This window comes from Lactuca saligna, chromosome 1 (genome assembly GCF_052625555.1).
Source record: "Lactuca saligna cultivar CGN05327 chromosome 1, ASM5262555v1, whole genome shotgun sequence".
NCBI classification, from domain to species: domain Eukaryota; kingdom Viridiplantae; phylum Streptophyta; class Magnoliopsida; order Asterales; family Asteraceae; genus Lactuca; species Lactuca saligna.
In genome coordinates, this window is record NC_136417.1 from 14,075,894 (window position 1) to 14,090,895 (window position 15,002).

At 36.1% G+C, this 15,002-nt stretch overlaps 1 protein-coding gene across 1 annotated transcript; it reads right to left on the reverse strand.

Annotated features, from left to right (window-relative positions):
• Positions 1–2,887: 2,887 nt before the first annotated feature.
• LOC145012526 (mitogen-activated protein kinase homolog NTF3-like) lies at positions 2,888–5,409 on the reverse strand. Its single transcript, XM_078971356.1, has 3 exons — positions 4,940–5,409; positions 4,130–4,556; positions 2,888–3,820 (listed from the first exon to the last, which is right to left on the reverse strand). The coding sequence occupies exons 2-3, from the start codon at positions 4,550–4,552 to the stop codon at positions 3,128–3,130; spliced, it is 1,116 nt and encodes a 371-aa protein (XP_078827482.1). The 5' UTR covers positions 4,553–4,556; positions 4,940–5,409; the 3' UTR covers positions 2,888–3,127.
• Positions 5,410–15,002: the final 9,593 nt, after the last annotated feature.

A 15,002-nucleotide genomic window follows, 5' to 3' on the forward strand; every position in this document is an offset into this window, starting at 1 on the left:
GATGCTAGGCGTAGCGAGGGGGCTACGTGTCACGATCCGAGGCTGCTTCAGGGATTATCATCGGACGGCTGGGAAAGCGCCACGTCAGCGACTTCGTATCAGATCTCGCAAAATCGAGTACAAACTTTAAAAATTCGTAACTTTCGCGTACGAGCTCTGTTTTTGACATTATTTATATCCACGTGAAGGTGGGAACGTACTCTACAACTTTCGTTTAGACTCCGTCGGCAAATTTTGACACGATTTTAAATTTTATATTATTAACAGGCCGGGACAGGATTGGTCCGTTAAATCTTCATAACTTCTTCATCCGATGTCCGTTTTCGCCCATCTTTTTCTCGTTACGCTATTCTTATCGAGATCTTCGACTCTCGTTTAGGCCGTGTCGGCTAAAAATCACTCAATCTAATATTCGAATTTCGGGCTGTACATTGCTAATCCGAAACTTCAAAAAATCATAACTTCTTCATACTAAGTCAGATTTGGGCGTTCTTTTTATCGATGTTCTTAGTTTAACATATTCTACGACTTTTATTTAGATTGCTAAGTCTAAATCTCGCTCTATCGTAAATTCACTACTTACGCTTCCCGGTATCGTGTCGGTTCCGTCGCGAAACTTCAACATGTCATAACTTCTTCGTTATAACTCGGATTTTGGCATTCTTTATATGTACAGAAACCTTGTGACATATACTACAACTTGGTTCAGATTATTTATTCTAAATAATCGTTTGTTGAAAAGTCATTTTTGACCCCTATTGCCTCTAAATTGACTAGCTCAGATCTACGGGCGTTACACTAAACTTGATAAAAATCTCTAAAAACTATATTATCTCTTAGATAAATTATTCATATCCTAATTAGGAGTCATTAGGGTTTTAGTTTTAGCATAAATAAGTTAGTCGTCTTTGAGTGTTTTTAGGTTTGTTTGGTGTGCTAGTCGGAAAACTAACTTTTAATTTATAAACTAGTTTATTAATAAGTTATTTTAAATAAATTATCAAACTAGCTTATAAGGTATTATAAAAAAAATTATGGTCTTATCAAACATAATCATCATATCATACTATATTATAAAAGAAACATTTTTTCTTTCACCACATTAATTTGAAACTCTCAACTCTTCATTTTCCATTTAATAGACTTAATTTATTAACTTAAATATGTTTGTAGCCGTAAACATTATCATATTTAGAAGTCTTTGTGATTTATCAATATGATATACTTAATTTGTTAACTTCAATATATTGTTAAATAGATAACCTACATTAATATATCAAATAAACTTAAAAATTTAATGTAAATTTTAAAACCTAAACTAAAATATTAAGTAATATTTAAAAAAATTCAATATATATATATATATATATATATATATATATATATATATATATATATATATATATATATATATATATATATATATATATATAACATAGTTAAAAGGAAAACATTAAATATAATAAATATAAAAGAATCTAAATCGATGAATCGAATTAACTAAAAGGTATCTGGAAACTATATTTTATAATAATTAAAATTCAATTAAGTTGTTTTTAAATTAATTTATAATAATAATAGTTAAAAATAATAAAAACTTAGAAATTAAATTATGTTAGATTACAAACAGTTGTTGATAATTTAGATAATTTAAATAATCATCATTATGAAATTAAAACACCGTTAATTTTTGTTTTTTAAATTAGTAAATCATAACAATAGTAAATTAAAATAGTTGACAAATATAACTAATGTTATACACACGTAAAACATGAGTAGAGACTATTAAATGATTTGATTTTAATAAGCATTATTTTATCTTATTTCAAATTAATTATAATTTCATATAAACTAAATGAAAAAATTATTATTTTATAGTTAATTTAAATGATATAAATATTTTCAATAACATAAGATTATCAAAAGTTTTAATTTTATTTTGCGCAACACGTGGATATTCGTCTAGTTTGCAATAAAAAAAACGTATTATATGATATTGTTAAAATATTTACCTATTTAACTGTTGAAACATTACTTAATGAAAAATACGACAAAATATAACATCATTTTGTGACAATTTAATGAGTAACTTCATGAGCAAATCTCAGGAAAAAATAAAGCTCTATTGTTTTTTATCTAATAAACCATTAAATGATTTGTTTCATTTTTTTTAGGGTGAAAAGTCCTTATTTTTAATATTTCAATGTGATATACCTTATATTTTTCGGAAATTATTGTTAGTATTTATAGCATGCTAATCAATTTTACTACGTAAATAATAGCTTAAATGAAATAATTTTTTTTTGTCAATGTTTTAGAACAAAATAACATCATAATGAATTTTCACTTAGAAAACTATTGTACCTAATATAAAAAATATAACTTATAAAAAAATAAAACATATTACCATTTCATAGGGTTTATACTTTCTAGAACTTAGAACCTGGTATTACCATTAGGAAGCTTCTTACGTGGTCAGATTTGAGGTTTGGTGAAAATAAAAAATTCATGTATTATCTTTTTCATATTAAAGTGATAATATTTCACAAATTTTTAAAATGATTTGCTAGTCATTTAGCTTTTTCATAGTAAACTAAAAATTATAAGTAAAAATTCCACTTTTGATCACGTTTAATAAATTACTAAAATACATTATCAAGTAGCCAATACTTTATATTTATTTAGTAATTCCAATGTGTTATATATCATGTATGTTTTCTCAACCAAATAAATTGTCATAATTTAATCAAATGAAAACTTTACCCTTATATTCCAATAAACAAATTTCACAACATTCATCAATTTTAAATATTAGAGAAATTGGAAGGGAAAAAATCATGTTTAGGTTTAGTGTCTTGATATATCAAGCCATTTTTTTCGCTTAACATATTAAATCAGTCTGCTTAAATTATTTCAGAAAAAGAATAAAAAGCCATACATAATTGCAATCTCCCCCAACCACTCTACAACTAAAGTTCAAGAACAAACCGTACTGTAATATATACACTCCATGCTTATTCGAAAAAAGACCAAAAATAACCGCAAAATCAGAATTCAAAAACAAACCTTTCAAAAGTCAACGTCGGAATCATAATCAGAACCGGAATCGGAACCGGAATTAGGTTGGCTACGGATTGGCAACGGAAACAGAAACAACTTCAGGATGATAATGAAGCATCTCCTTCCAAATCATCTCCCTAATCACTTCATCCCCCAACTCCTCATCAATATTCACATCCACCGCACCTTCAACCGGAGGATCCATACCCGGACTACAAAGCGACGACATATAAGGATGATTAAGCGCTTCATCAACACTAATCCTCTTCAACGGATCAAACACCAACATCTTTTCCAACAAATCAATCGCCATCGGTTCAGCCTCAGAGTAAAGCTGAGAAAACGAAACCCTAGGTGAAAACGGAAGCGACTGTATAAACTTTCTTGCTTTTTGATTATCAATGAATGCAATTTCTTCCTCCATTTGGCTTCCAAGAATGTTAATAATCAATTTCAATTGGTTTAAACATTCGGATCCCGGAAACAACGGGTTTCTTCCCAAAAGTTCAGCAAAAATACACCCGACCGACCAGATATCGATTGAGTTTCCGTAGTTTTCGCAACAGAGGAGAAGCTCTGGGGCCCGGTACCACCGCGTGACGACGTATTCGGTCATGAATCGGTCTTTATTGTTGTTTGTGCGGGCCAGCCCAAAATCGCATATTTTTAGGTCGCAATTCGCGTTGATTAAAAGGTTTCCGGGTTTTAGGTCGCGGTGGAGGATGTTGGCGGAATGGAGATACTTTAAGCCTCGTAGTAACTAGGGAAAGATTTGCAGACTGTTGTGAGACTCAGGATAAAGTGTTGTCAGTCTGGATAAAGTATTTGAGAAAATCAAGAAAGATTTTGGGAAATGGAAAAGGTTGTTGGACTGTCTTTATTAAGTCGTTCTTTCTGTATGTTAACTCTATGAAATAGCAGTGTATTTTTATTGGTTTGTTTATTATTGAAATTTTGCTTCGTTTTTTTCGTATTTAATAATTGTACTTTGAAATTTATCCGGTGTGGAAGAGGAGTAAATGACTATTTTATCCTTATGTGTAAGGAAATGGTTAGCATAGCTGCATACCTGAAAGAGGAAATACTGGGAGTGATCGTTTGAAAGTGATTGAGATGACTTAATAATCTGATGCAAATCAGTATCCATAAGCTCATAAACAAGATAAACATCTTTGAAACTTGTCTTGTGCATAGGCACCATTACATCTTTCAAAGCAATAACGTTTTCATGTCTAAGATGTCGAAGAAGTTTGAGTTCACGTAAAGTTCTCAAAGCATCTGTATGGTTGTCAAAGGTGTTGTGGATCTTTTTTATTGCAACTTTTTCATTTGTTTCCTTATTAAAAGAAGAACAAACAATACCATATGCACCTCGACCAATAGGTTTGATGGGAACATACTTTGTATCCAATTCAAATAATGCTTGGCATATAGAAAAGTAATGCTTCCCTTCTGATTTAATCCCATTTGGTGGTTCAACTGGAGTTGCCATTTTTCTACACCATAGGGTAAGTCATATGTAAAAATGGCACAAGAAGTGAAAGTAATATGCTGTAATTGGAAATTTTGGAAAGTATTTTGCTAGTTTTTGCATTTAGTTCATTTAGGAATAACTTTCAAATCCGTTTCATGCCCTTTTTTTAATGAGCAAATAGAAATTTTTGGAAGTATGGTCATGTAATGTGTTGATGAAGATCATGTAAAGTTTAACAAGATAGAAGATCATGAATTCACAGATGTTAAAAAGGAGCACTAAATCATATGAGCAGGAAGAACAATAACAAAGATAAAGAGAAGAAAATCATCATATAAGCATGGGAACTGAGGTTTAACAATTGAATTCAACAAATTAAATTTTGAAAAGCCAAGAGCAGCATACTCTGTTTAGCGTACGGCCTTCAAATTCGATTCTTTTGAGCCTCTGGAATTTCGTCGAATACTTGGAAGGCATTAACATGGGTAGGCTTTAATCTCCCTGATTCATTCCGAATCAGCTTTAAATAAATTAAAAAACTTTCTCGCGATAAGATTCATCATTTCCATTTTAAAAATGAGAAATCCAATTTAAGATGTGTCATTCTCGAACCCTAATATGTCGTAAACTTATTCGTCGAACCTGATAGGTAATGTCATCTTGAATTCTACGCATCTAGAAGGAATTATAGACAGAGAATATGCTGATATTAGAGGAAAGAAATGATATTTGATCTTCCAAAAACATGGCCACAATAAAGTAGGATTCGTTATCTGGTCGCTATCAGAAAACCGCCATTTTGGTCGCATTCAGCGAATCGCCGAGCTTATCAAAAAGCTGATTGCCGTTAAACTTTGTAACGGTGAAGTCATTCGTTTCTAACTATTTTAAGTAATTTGGTCATTGTTAATGTTGCACGCAATAACGAGTTTTTTTTTTTTTTTTTTTACCAAATCATAATGTTTTTAAAAAATAATTACCTGTCCATTTGATTTTAAACTTAGAGTAAAGTACAGTTTAGGTCCCTATGGGTTGACCAAAATCTCACTTTTGGTCCTAGTATTGGTTTTTTGTCGTGGCCAGTCCCTGTGGAAGGATTTGGTAACACCCATCACCCATGGTCCCCACATTGTTAAATCTAAAGCCTGAATGTTACTTTTTACTATATGTCTAATTAGCTTATGTATTATTACATTTTTTTGTCATTTTTTAAATATAAGAGACCAAATCAATAAAATAACCACCACCATTATTTTTATACATGGTTGACCATGTATAAAAAAAGTGTGCTTTACAATCTAGAATGAATTCAAATGCAATTTTTCAAACAATCTTAATACCATCGAATGCAAATCAAGAACATGTTTTGTTTAACCAATCTTTTAAGGAGTGAATAAAGGAGAAACAAATTTCATATATTTCTCCAAGCAAATGTATAACAGTGTATTCAATTTTTCCATCAATTCTTAAGGAGTAACAACTTTCATATCTTTCTTTAAGCAATTACTCAGTTAACACAAACCCTATAAATGATTAATAAAAGATAAACAAGATCGATATCATACAATAATAACCATTACAAGTGTAAGAATATGGAATTAAACTGTACCTATGCATTTGATCTTCTTTCTTAATTAATTCATTATTAGAAGGTAAATGTGTGGGTTCACTGGATTGATGAGTCACCATAAGTGACTAAAATCTTGGCCGAACTTCTTTGTTACAAACATCATCGTATTCTCCTTTATCTCCAACTTCCTTTTTAACTTCAACCACTCTCAAAAGAGGTATTAATTAGAATATTACAACTAAATACCCATTATATAGAAATCTTGGTCGCAAAGAAAGGGTAATCGTGAAGAGAAAATGGAGGCAGAAGAGCTAGTCGTCAGTGACGAACGAAGGCGGAGCTGGAGGAGCTAGTCCCCAACGAAGAGAGGATGGAGGCACAGGTAGGGTATAACATTCATAAAATTCTCAAAAATTTTAAACTTTTAAAATTTACTCAAAAACCATCATTGTTTACAAATTGTTTTCAAAATAAGTTCAACATCAAAGAAATCTAAAACTTGTGAAATAAAACATGAGGAGGTGCACGATTAAACATTCGGCTTTCCACGATCCTCTGAAGTACCTGAAACAAATCCAAAATTGTAAGCTCAAAGCTTAGTGAGTTCCCCCAAAATACCAATACATAGCAAACAACACAATATATAACAACAACATGCAATGAGTCCACAACGAACAGACTGGATTACCCCTGATCCCACAACATAAGTCTGGCTTTCCCCTTAGGTCCACAACTTATGTTTGGCTTGCTCCCCGACCCTCAGTACGAGTTTGGCATGCCCTATCTGGCCCTCAGCTCGTATATGGAATGCTCATGAGCTCTCAGTACGAGTCTGGTATGCCCTTCCTGGCCCTCAGCTCATATCTGGTATGCTCCAGGGTTTGTTTGCTACATCACGGAGTAGTACGGCCTCAACCCAACCCACACCATATGTCGACATATAACATATAATATAATATTAAGATAACAGGTAGTATCACATGTAGTCCTATAGATCTACCAAACTAGCATATCAAAACTAACATGCATATCTACTCCATACTCAGCATACTGTATCATGTTATCAAACCAATGGGTTGGCCTTGGTGCCTTCAACCCGAAAGTATAATGAGGAAGACTCACCTCAAGTAGTGCAGAACCGATAAGGTCTAACTCCGAATCTCAGCTCTCGACTCAAATTCCTACAACCACCATGTGACCAATTCCATCAAAATCCTGAAATACCCAAAATGCCCTCAAATGTCAAACTTGATCAACCATGGTCAAAGTCAAAGTCAACAGTCAGGATTAACATTCCATGTTGACCCAACTCGTCGAGTGCACCACTATACATGTCGAGTTCCTATAGTAATCAGATGGTCAGGAAAATCCCAGCCAACATGGTGTGTTGGCTGGCAAACTCACCATGTTTGCCCGAGCTTAATACATTAAGTTGTTCCTACAATTCTAGGGACTCCAAGACTCAGATCTAAACTCAAATGCTATAAAAAAGGATAAAGTTTCCAACTTTATCCTTTGGGGCTACTCCAAGTGTTCAAAAACCCATCCACAAAGCTTGAAGATTCAAGGGCTTAACTAATAAGCACAAATTCCTTGAGATTTGAAACGTAAGCTTTCCAAAAGAGATTCTAGTATCAAAATCAACCCAAAGGTTGATGCTTTACAGACATGTATGTCCAACGCATGTCTTGAACCCAAAATGAGTCAAAAAAGAGGGAAATATGACCTAAATTCCATGCATGGCATCAAAACTTGGCTAAAGACCATATCCAAACCACTATTCACATTGACCTGGAGATTCATAAAGTTGCAAATTTTATGAGATCCAGCCATTACAACATCCAAGAATAAAGAAAAAAGGGACAAAACTCAAGATCTTGCTATATAGAGGAATAAAAATTGAATCTTGGACACTTACAAAGGTCCAGAAGAATGCCAAACTAAAGATGATAACTTTACTTGCTAGATCTTTGCTTCCTTCTTCTAATTTTCTTCTTCTTTTGCTCCATAATACCACACTATCTCACATATGAGAAGAAAGGGTGATTAGGGTTCATAAGGGTCAATATAGGGGTTTGGAGGCTGATAAAAGATCAGCTCTAGGGACTTAAGGGGTTTATATAGGATGAAAAACCCTAAAATTTAGGGTTTCTCATGCAGCCGCTAACACGTCGAGTTTCCCCTCACCAACACGTTGTGTTGGTTCATAAAAATACGTGGCCCAAAGTCCTTCAACACGCGGTGGTGAGGCTTCCACCATGCCATGTTCCAATGGAAAAACATAATTAAAAGAATAATCCTCATACCTGGAAGTCGAGATGTTACAACTCTCCCTACTTGGACTAGGCTTTACCCTCAAAGCTTGTTGCGGTGAACAAATCCGGATAATGCTCCCACATCTCAGCCTTCGACTCCCAAGTCCACTCAGATCCCCTCCGATGCTGCCACCGTACCTTTACCAAAGGTACTTCCTTGCTACACAAAACTTTTACATTCCTTTCCAGAATATACCGGTCTCTCGACATAGTTCATGTACTCATCAACCTGAATATCATCTAATGATACCGTTACATGCTCGTCCAATACACACTTTCGCATCTGCGAAACATGGAAAGTGCTATGACTATGACTAAGCTCCTCAGGGAGATCCAATCTATAAGCAACTTTGTCAACCCTGGTAATAACCCGGAATGGCCCAACATATCGGGGACCCAACTCCCCCTCTTCTTGAAGCGAATCACACTTTCCCAAGGTGAGACCTTCAGCAACACCATGTCGCCGAACTAAAATTCCAACTCAGATCGGCATCGGTCGGCATATCTCTTCTGCCGACTCTGAGCAATCTGCAATCTCTGCCTGATCTGTTGGATCATTTTTGTAGTCTAAAGGACCACCTCGGCCCGCCCCATAACCCTGTGCACAACCTCGCCCTAACAGACTGGGGTACGACATCTCCTCCCATACAAAACCTCAAAAGGTGGAGCACCAATCCTGGAGTAGAAGTTGTTGGTGTAGGAGAACTCTGCAAGAGGCAGGTAGGAGTCCCAGCTCCCAACAAAATCAATGACACTGGCTCGCAACATATCCTCAAGATTTTGTATCGTCTGCTCACTTTGGCCATCGGTCTGCGGATGATAGGTTGTGTTGAAGTGTAGCCTCGGACCCAATTCTTCATGGAACTTCTACGAAAACCGGGAGGTGAACCGAACATCACAGTCAGAAATAATGGAGACCAAACCTCCATGGCGAGCAATGATCTCGTGAATATAGACATCAGCTAACTTCTCATCCGAAGAACTCTCCTGAAACGCCAGGAAATAGGAACTCTTGGTCAACCGACCCACGATGACCCAAATAGCATCAAAACCCCTTGCTTTCTTCGGCAACTTGGTGATGAAATCCATCGAAATATGCTCCTATTTCCACATGGGAACATCTAGAGGCTGTAGCTTGCCATGCAGCCTCTGATGCTCGGCCTTGACCATCCTGCAGGTCAAGTACCTCTCCATGTACCAAGTGATCTCCCTCTTCATACACAGCCACCCGTAGCTCAATCTCAGACCCCGATACATTTTGGTGGCCCCTGATGAATAGAAAAACGAGACTTATGAGCATCCCGCAACACAATCTTTCTGACCCCACCAGACATGGAAACCCAAAACCGACCACAACGGGTCAACAAACCATGATTGTCTAGAACAAATCTGGTGATTTCACCCCTGATCCTCTCAATCTTCCAATTCTCTTCCTAAACACCCTCGACTTGAGCCTCCCTAATCAATCCCATCAGAAGGTCCAGGCGACTTGCGACTCAAGGAATCCACCACCATATTCGCTTTACCCAGATGGTAAAGGATCTTGCAGTTATAATCCTTGACTACGTTCAGCCACCTGTGCTGCCTCATGTTCAGGTTCGGGTGATCCATAATGTGTCTCAATCTATTGTAATCCGTGTAGATGGTATAACGGACCCAATATAGATAATGCCTCAAAATCTTGAAGGCATATATCACTACCCCAACTCTAAATCATGCGTGGGATGTCTCATCTCATGCGGCTTCAGCTTTTGTGAAGCATATGTTATCACCTATCCTCTCTGCATGAGGACTGCTCCCAAACCAGTGATGGATGCATCATAGAAAACCACAAAATTCCTCAATTCCCTCCGAGAGGGTCAAAACTGGGGCCTCGCATAGCCTCTGCCGAAGGGTCTTAAATACTTATTGTTGCTTGGGGCCCCATCGGAAATCCACCCCTTCCTTGTCTGATGAGTGAGGGGTACTGTGATCTTAGAGAAATCCTGAATGAATCTCTGGTACTACCCTGCCAATCCTAAGAAACTTTTGATACCCGAGGGAGATTTCAGAACATCTCACTGCATCACTGCCTCAATCTTGGCCAGATCGACCAAAATCCCATCTTGGTTAACGAGGTGTCCAAGGAACTGAACCTCTCGTAACCAAAACTCGCACTTCGAGAACTTAGCATACAGCCGTTCTCACCTCAAAACCCCAAGAGCTCTCGAAGAAGCTCCTCATGCTGCTCTTTGGTCTTGGAATATACCATAATGTTATCAATAAACACGATTACCGAATGATCGAGCATTGTCCTGCATACCTGATTCATCAAATACATGAATATTGTCGGTGCATTGGTGGACCCAAATGGAATCATCACGAACTCGTAATGCCCATAACGATTTCGAAACACGATCTTCTCCATGTCCTCCTCCCTCACCCTAACCTGATGGTACCCGAACCTCCAATCTATCTTGGAGAACCAAGATGCACCCTGCAACTGGTCAAAGAGGTTATCAATCTGTGGAAGGGGATAATGATCCTTCACCGTTAACTTGTTTAACTCCCAGTAATCTATACACATCTGGTGTGAACCATCCTTCATCTTGACAAGTAAAATCGGTGATCCCCACAGAGAACTACTCGGTCTGATGAACTGCTTGCCTAGTAGTTCCTGCAAATGAGGATGACAACTCCTGCATCTCGGGCGATGCCAAACGATATGATGCCTTGGCAATCGAGGCTACACCTGGTACGAGGTCGATCCTGAACTCAACCTGCCTCTCAGGAGGTACACCGAGTAACTCCTCCGGGAATATATCAGCGAACTCCTAACTAGCGGGACCTCTGAGATTGAAAACTAACCCCCAACCCGTGTATTCGCCATATAAGCCAAATAACCTGCACACCTATGATGAATATACTACCGAGCCCTGGCTGTAAAACAAAACCCTAAACCCATCATGGTGTTCTCTCCATAAATAACCAGTTCTCCTCCACTTGGGGTTCGAACTAACACGCGTTGTCCATCGTAATCTATCAAATCACCAAAACGACTCACCCAATCCATACCCATAATCACGCAGACATGCCCCATAGGGATAGGGATCAAATTGATCGGAAAGGATACCTCAAAGATCTCCAAAACACAAACCTGATACATCAAAGAAGCGGAAACCTTGTGTTCGTTGGTGATAGAAACTCACAACGAACACTCCAACTCCCCTAAGGGCATAACAAACTCCCTCCTAAATGACCGAGAAACAAATGACCGAATCACAACCGAGTCAAATAACACTAAATAAGGCAAGGAGTTTACTATGAACGTACCTACCAAAGGTACAAATATATACACATAATACACACATAATCAATAAGATAAGGTATAGAAACATACCAGCCACAACATCTAGTGTTGCTCTGGCCCCCTCGACAATTAGCTGGAAAGCACGACCTCGATCCCTCGGGGGCTTCGCCCTGCCCTGACTCCTGTCAGTGATCCTCAAAGTAGCCGGTGTTGGAGCCTGCACCGGCCTAGCAGCGAGCGATGGGAAATTGGCCTTCACATGGCCAACCTAGTCGCAAAGATAACAAATCCTAGAACTGAGTGTTGGAACTTGCTGGCGGCAATCCCTTGTCATGTGGCTAGGCCGGCTATAATTATGTGTCACACCCCCGAACCAGACGGCGGAAACGTCCGGGGGCTTGTGCGTGACTTCATCTTGTAATATCATCACAATGTATATAATTGAAACAAGACAACACCATCATTATACATATCAAAATACAACCAGCATTGTTTACATCAAGTATAATTTCATTAGTTACATGCCAAAAAGAAAGTTCAATGTATGATAATAACAAAAATGCAATAAATTCCACATTCCCTGCTGACCTAACCGCTTAACGTTTCTCTGAGAACACAAGTTATTTTGAAAACGTCAACATAAAGAATGTTGGTGAGTTCATAAGCATGTTTGAATAAAAGTTTTCGCATGGTTAGTAAAACACCATAAAATCCGACATTTTCTGAAAAATGGTTTGAATGTGATGTGACAAAATTAGGTATTAATGCATGTGTGTATTCTATTTTTGGAAATGTATATGAAATGCAGCCCAAAAAATTATATATTTTCTATCGTAAGTAAGAGTAATGTGTAAATGTATTCATCCCAGAAAATCCGATATTTTCTGCTTTTAAGAGTATTGTAGTCGTGAATTCCCAAAACTAAGTGTCGATGTATGCTTTTAATGTCGTCAAGATTTGTATAAGTATACTGAAATCTTTGTTGGAGTTAATCTCTAAGTGAGTCGTTACAACCATGCTTGATAATGACTAGTTCGCCTGTCTTGGCGTCTTCAGGCGCCGGTATGATTAAGGTAAGGTTTGTCGCCTTAGACTGGCCTAATCTAGCTGTAGCGAACAACTAAGGCGTGGAGGTGTCACCCTCGTATAGATCTATACACAAACTCCCGCTCTCCCTCCAGGAGACTCTGGTTATAACTACATGATACGATTAATTTTCCTCTATACACAAATTTAGGAGGAGAATTAATAATTTAAAAAAAATCAAAAAACCAAAAATATTGTTAATTCTGTTTTATTTATTTATTTATTTTTCAGAAAAATAAAAAATCAAAAAATAGTTTTGTTTCTATTTTAATTTTTTTTTCAAAAAAAAAGTAAAAAAAATTAATGTGTGCTCACTTTTCTTTTAGTTTTGGTTTATATCTCAAATTTTCTTTGTCCTTGAAAGTGAATTTAGATGTAGACGAGACTCATAGAGAATGTATCGAGAATTTCTGAGCCAAGACATCATCCGTGAGTATTGAAGAATTCTCATTCAAAGGAACAAGAAATAAAGATTATTCTTTCAACATACAATCTTTCAACCCCAAAAGCAAGGTGAAGCTGCTCTTGAAGATCATGAAACAGATTGCATTGAAGCTTTCTCAATAAATTTGCTGCTATCTATGTACTTGCTAAAGTGATCCGGAAGATTCGTTCTCTGTCATTCTCTCTGAAGATTCTCAAGCTGAAAGTGCTGGTTCTCAAGAAACTTTTCAAGAAGCCTCCTCACCCAACATTCGTTCAAAGCCAAATTCTGAAGAAATGCTCATCTGTTCAAGATGAGGTCATTCAGCTAGAAGATTCAGTTGTTCATCTTGAACTTGTGAAGAACTTGAAGGTTAAAGTTGAAGCCAAGCTCCAAATGAAGATTGACAAGAAAATCCAGCTACATTTTTAGGGGGGTTTGTTGGGTCAAAGAAAAGAAAGTTATAAACAAATGGGAAGATTGTTGGGTCAAAAATATGATTTATACTTTGCTTTTCTAAGCATTTATTATTTTTAGTCTTAGGCCGTAAATAGCCTGGTGTTCACGACTGTATGGGTGTTCACGGTCGTGAACATGTTTACATCTGTGAACATGTTTTCGGTCAACTAATGGGTTTTCGGTCAATGCATTGTATTTTGGGCTTGGCCTTAGGTCCATATCTATATATATATATATATATATATATATATATATATATATATATATATATATATATAGTGTTAGTGGAGTCATAAGAGTGTACGGCTAGAGGAGAGGGCAAAGTGTGTGTGAGAGAATCTTGTATTTGAGCATCAATTTAATCATATAATCATATATTCATCTTTTTCTTCTCCTCATTCTTCACCATTTTGATCTTGCATCATCCAATTGATTGAGATTCCGCACCATCAATTGAATCTTATTGATACATCAAGCAAATTTGGGACTTACAGTTTGGTTCATGGTACTTTTTTTTATTGATAATTATGTTTTTTTATCCGATTGAGGCTCATTACTGTGAAGCTTGAAATTTGTTCATTTTGATATAGCAACATATATAATTCTTTATTAACAAGTCCAAAAGTTAAATGTGGAGACCAGCATGTTTGATAAAATGCTTGAGAGAATGGGAAATCATGTTAAATGTTTAAAAGTATCATTGTTCTGTTGTATAATTGTTCAACTTATAAAACCATATTAAAATAGAACATTTTATGTACCCTATGAAAAATTTAAGTTGGTGAATTCTTAGATATGCATATCCAACTTTTGAATGCATTAAAACAATCAAGAAACATGGATTTGAAAAGGAAGAATTAAGGTTTTGGTGTCAATGTTGGTTATTATTGCCATATTTATGTTGTTATGAAGTTTTTCTTGATATTCAACTTTTGATTTATTGATTTCTGATGGTTTCAGTTTTTTGTAATTGGGTTATTATTTATTTATGTTTATGCAGTCTACAGTTATGGGTAGGTTATAAACAATTTGGTTCGTTGTGGTTCGGCCCTTTCTTTGTAAGAAAATGTTTCTATAAAAATATTGTTTTTAGTTAATAAGTTTTCTATTAATAAATGAAGTTGTTATGAACTGATTCAACACTGACACGAACTTGTTATGCTTTGCATTTTTTGGTCAGGTGTGGATCCAAAGTCCATATTGTATGAATTAGGCCAGTTAGTGTGTATAAGCCTTCAAAAGCAAATTTTATCAAGATCTGAATGTACACGGGATGAGTGACCGGTAAGATGATACATATGTTCAATGATAAGTGTGATATTTCA

Bases quoted from the DNA above. Each gene is read 5' to 3' on its own strand.
- LOC145012526 (XM_078971356.1), bottom strand. From the start codon at position 4,552: ATGGCAACTCCAGTTGAACCACCAAATGGGATTAAATCAGAAGGGAAG. The intron at 3,821-4,129 runs GTATGCAGCTAT...ATCTTTCCCTAG, and splicing joins CCCAGTATTTCCTCTTTCAG to TTACTACGAGGCTTAAAGTA.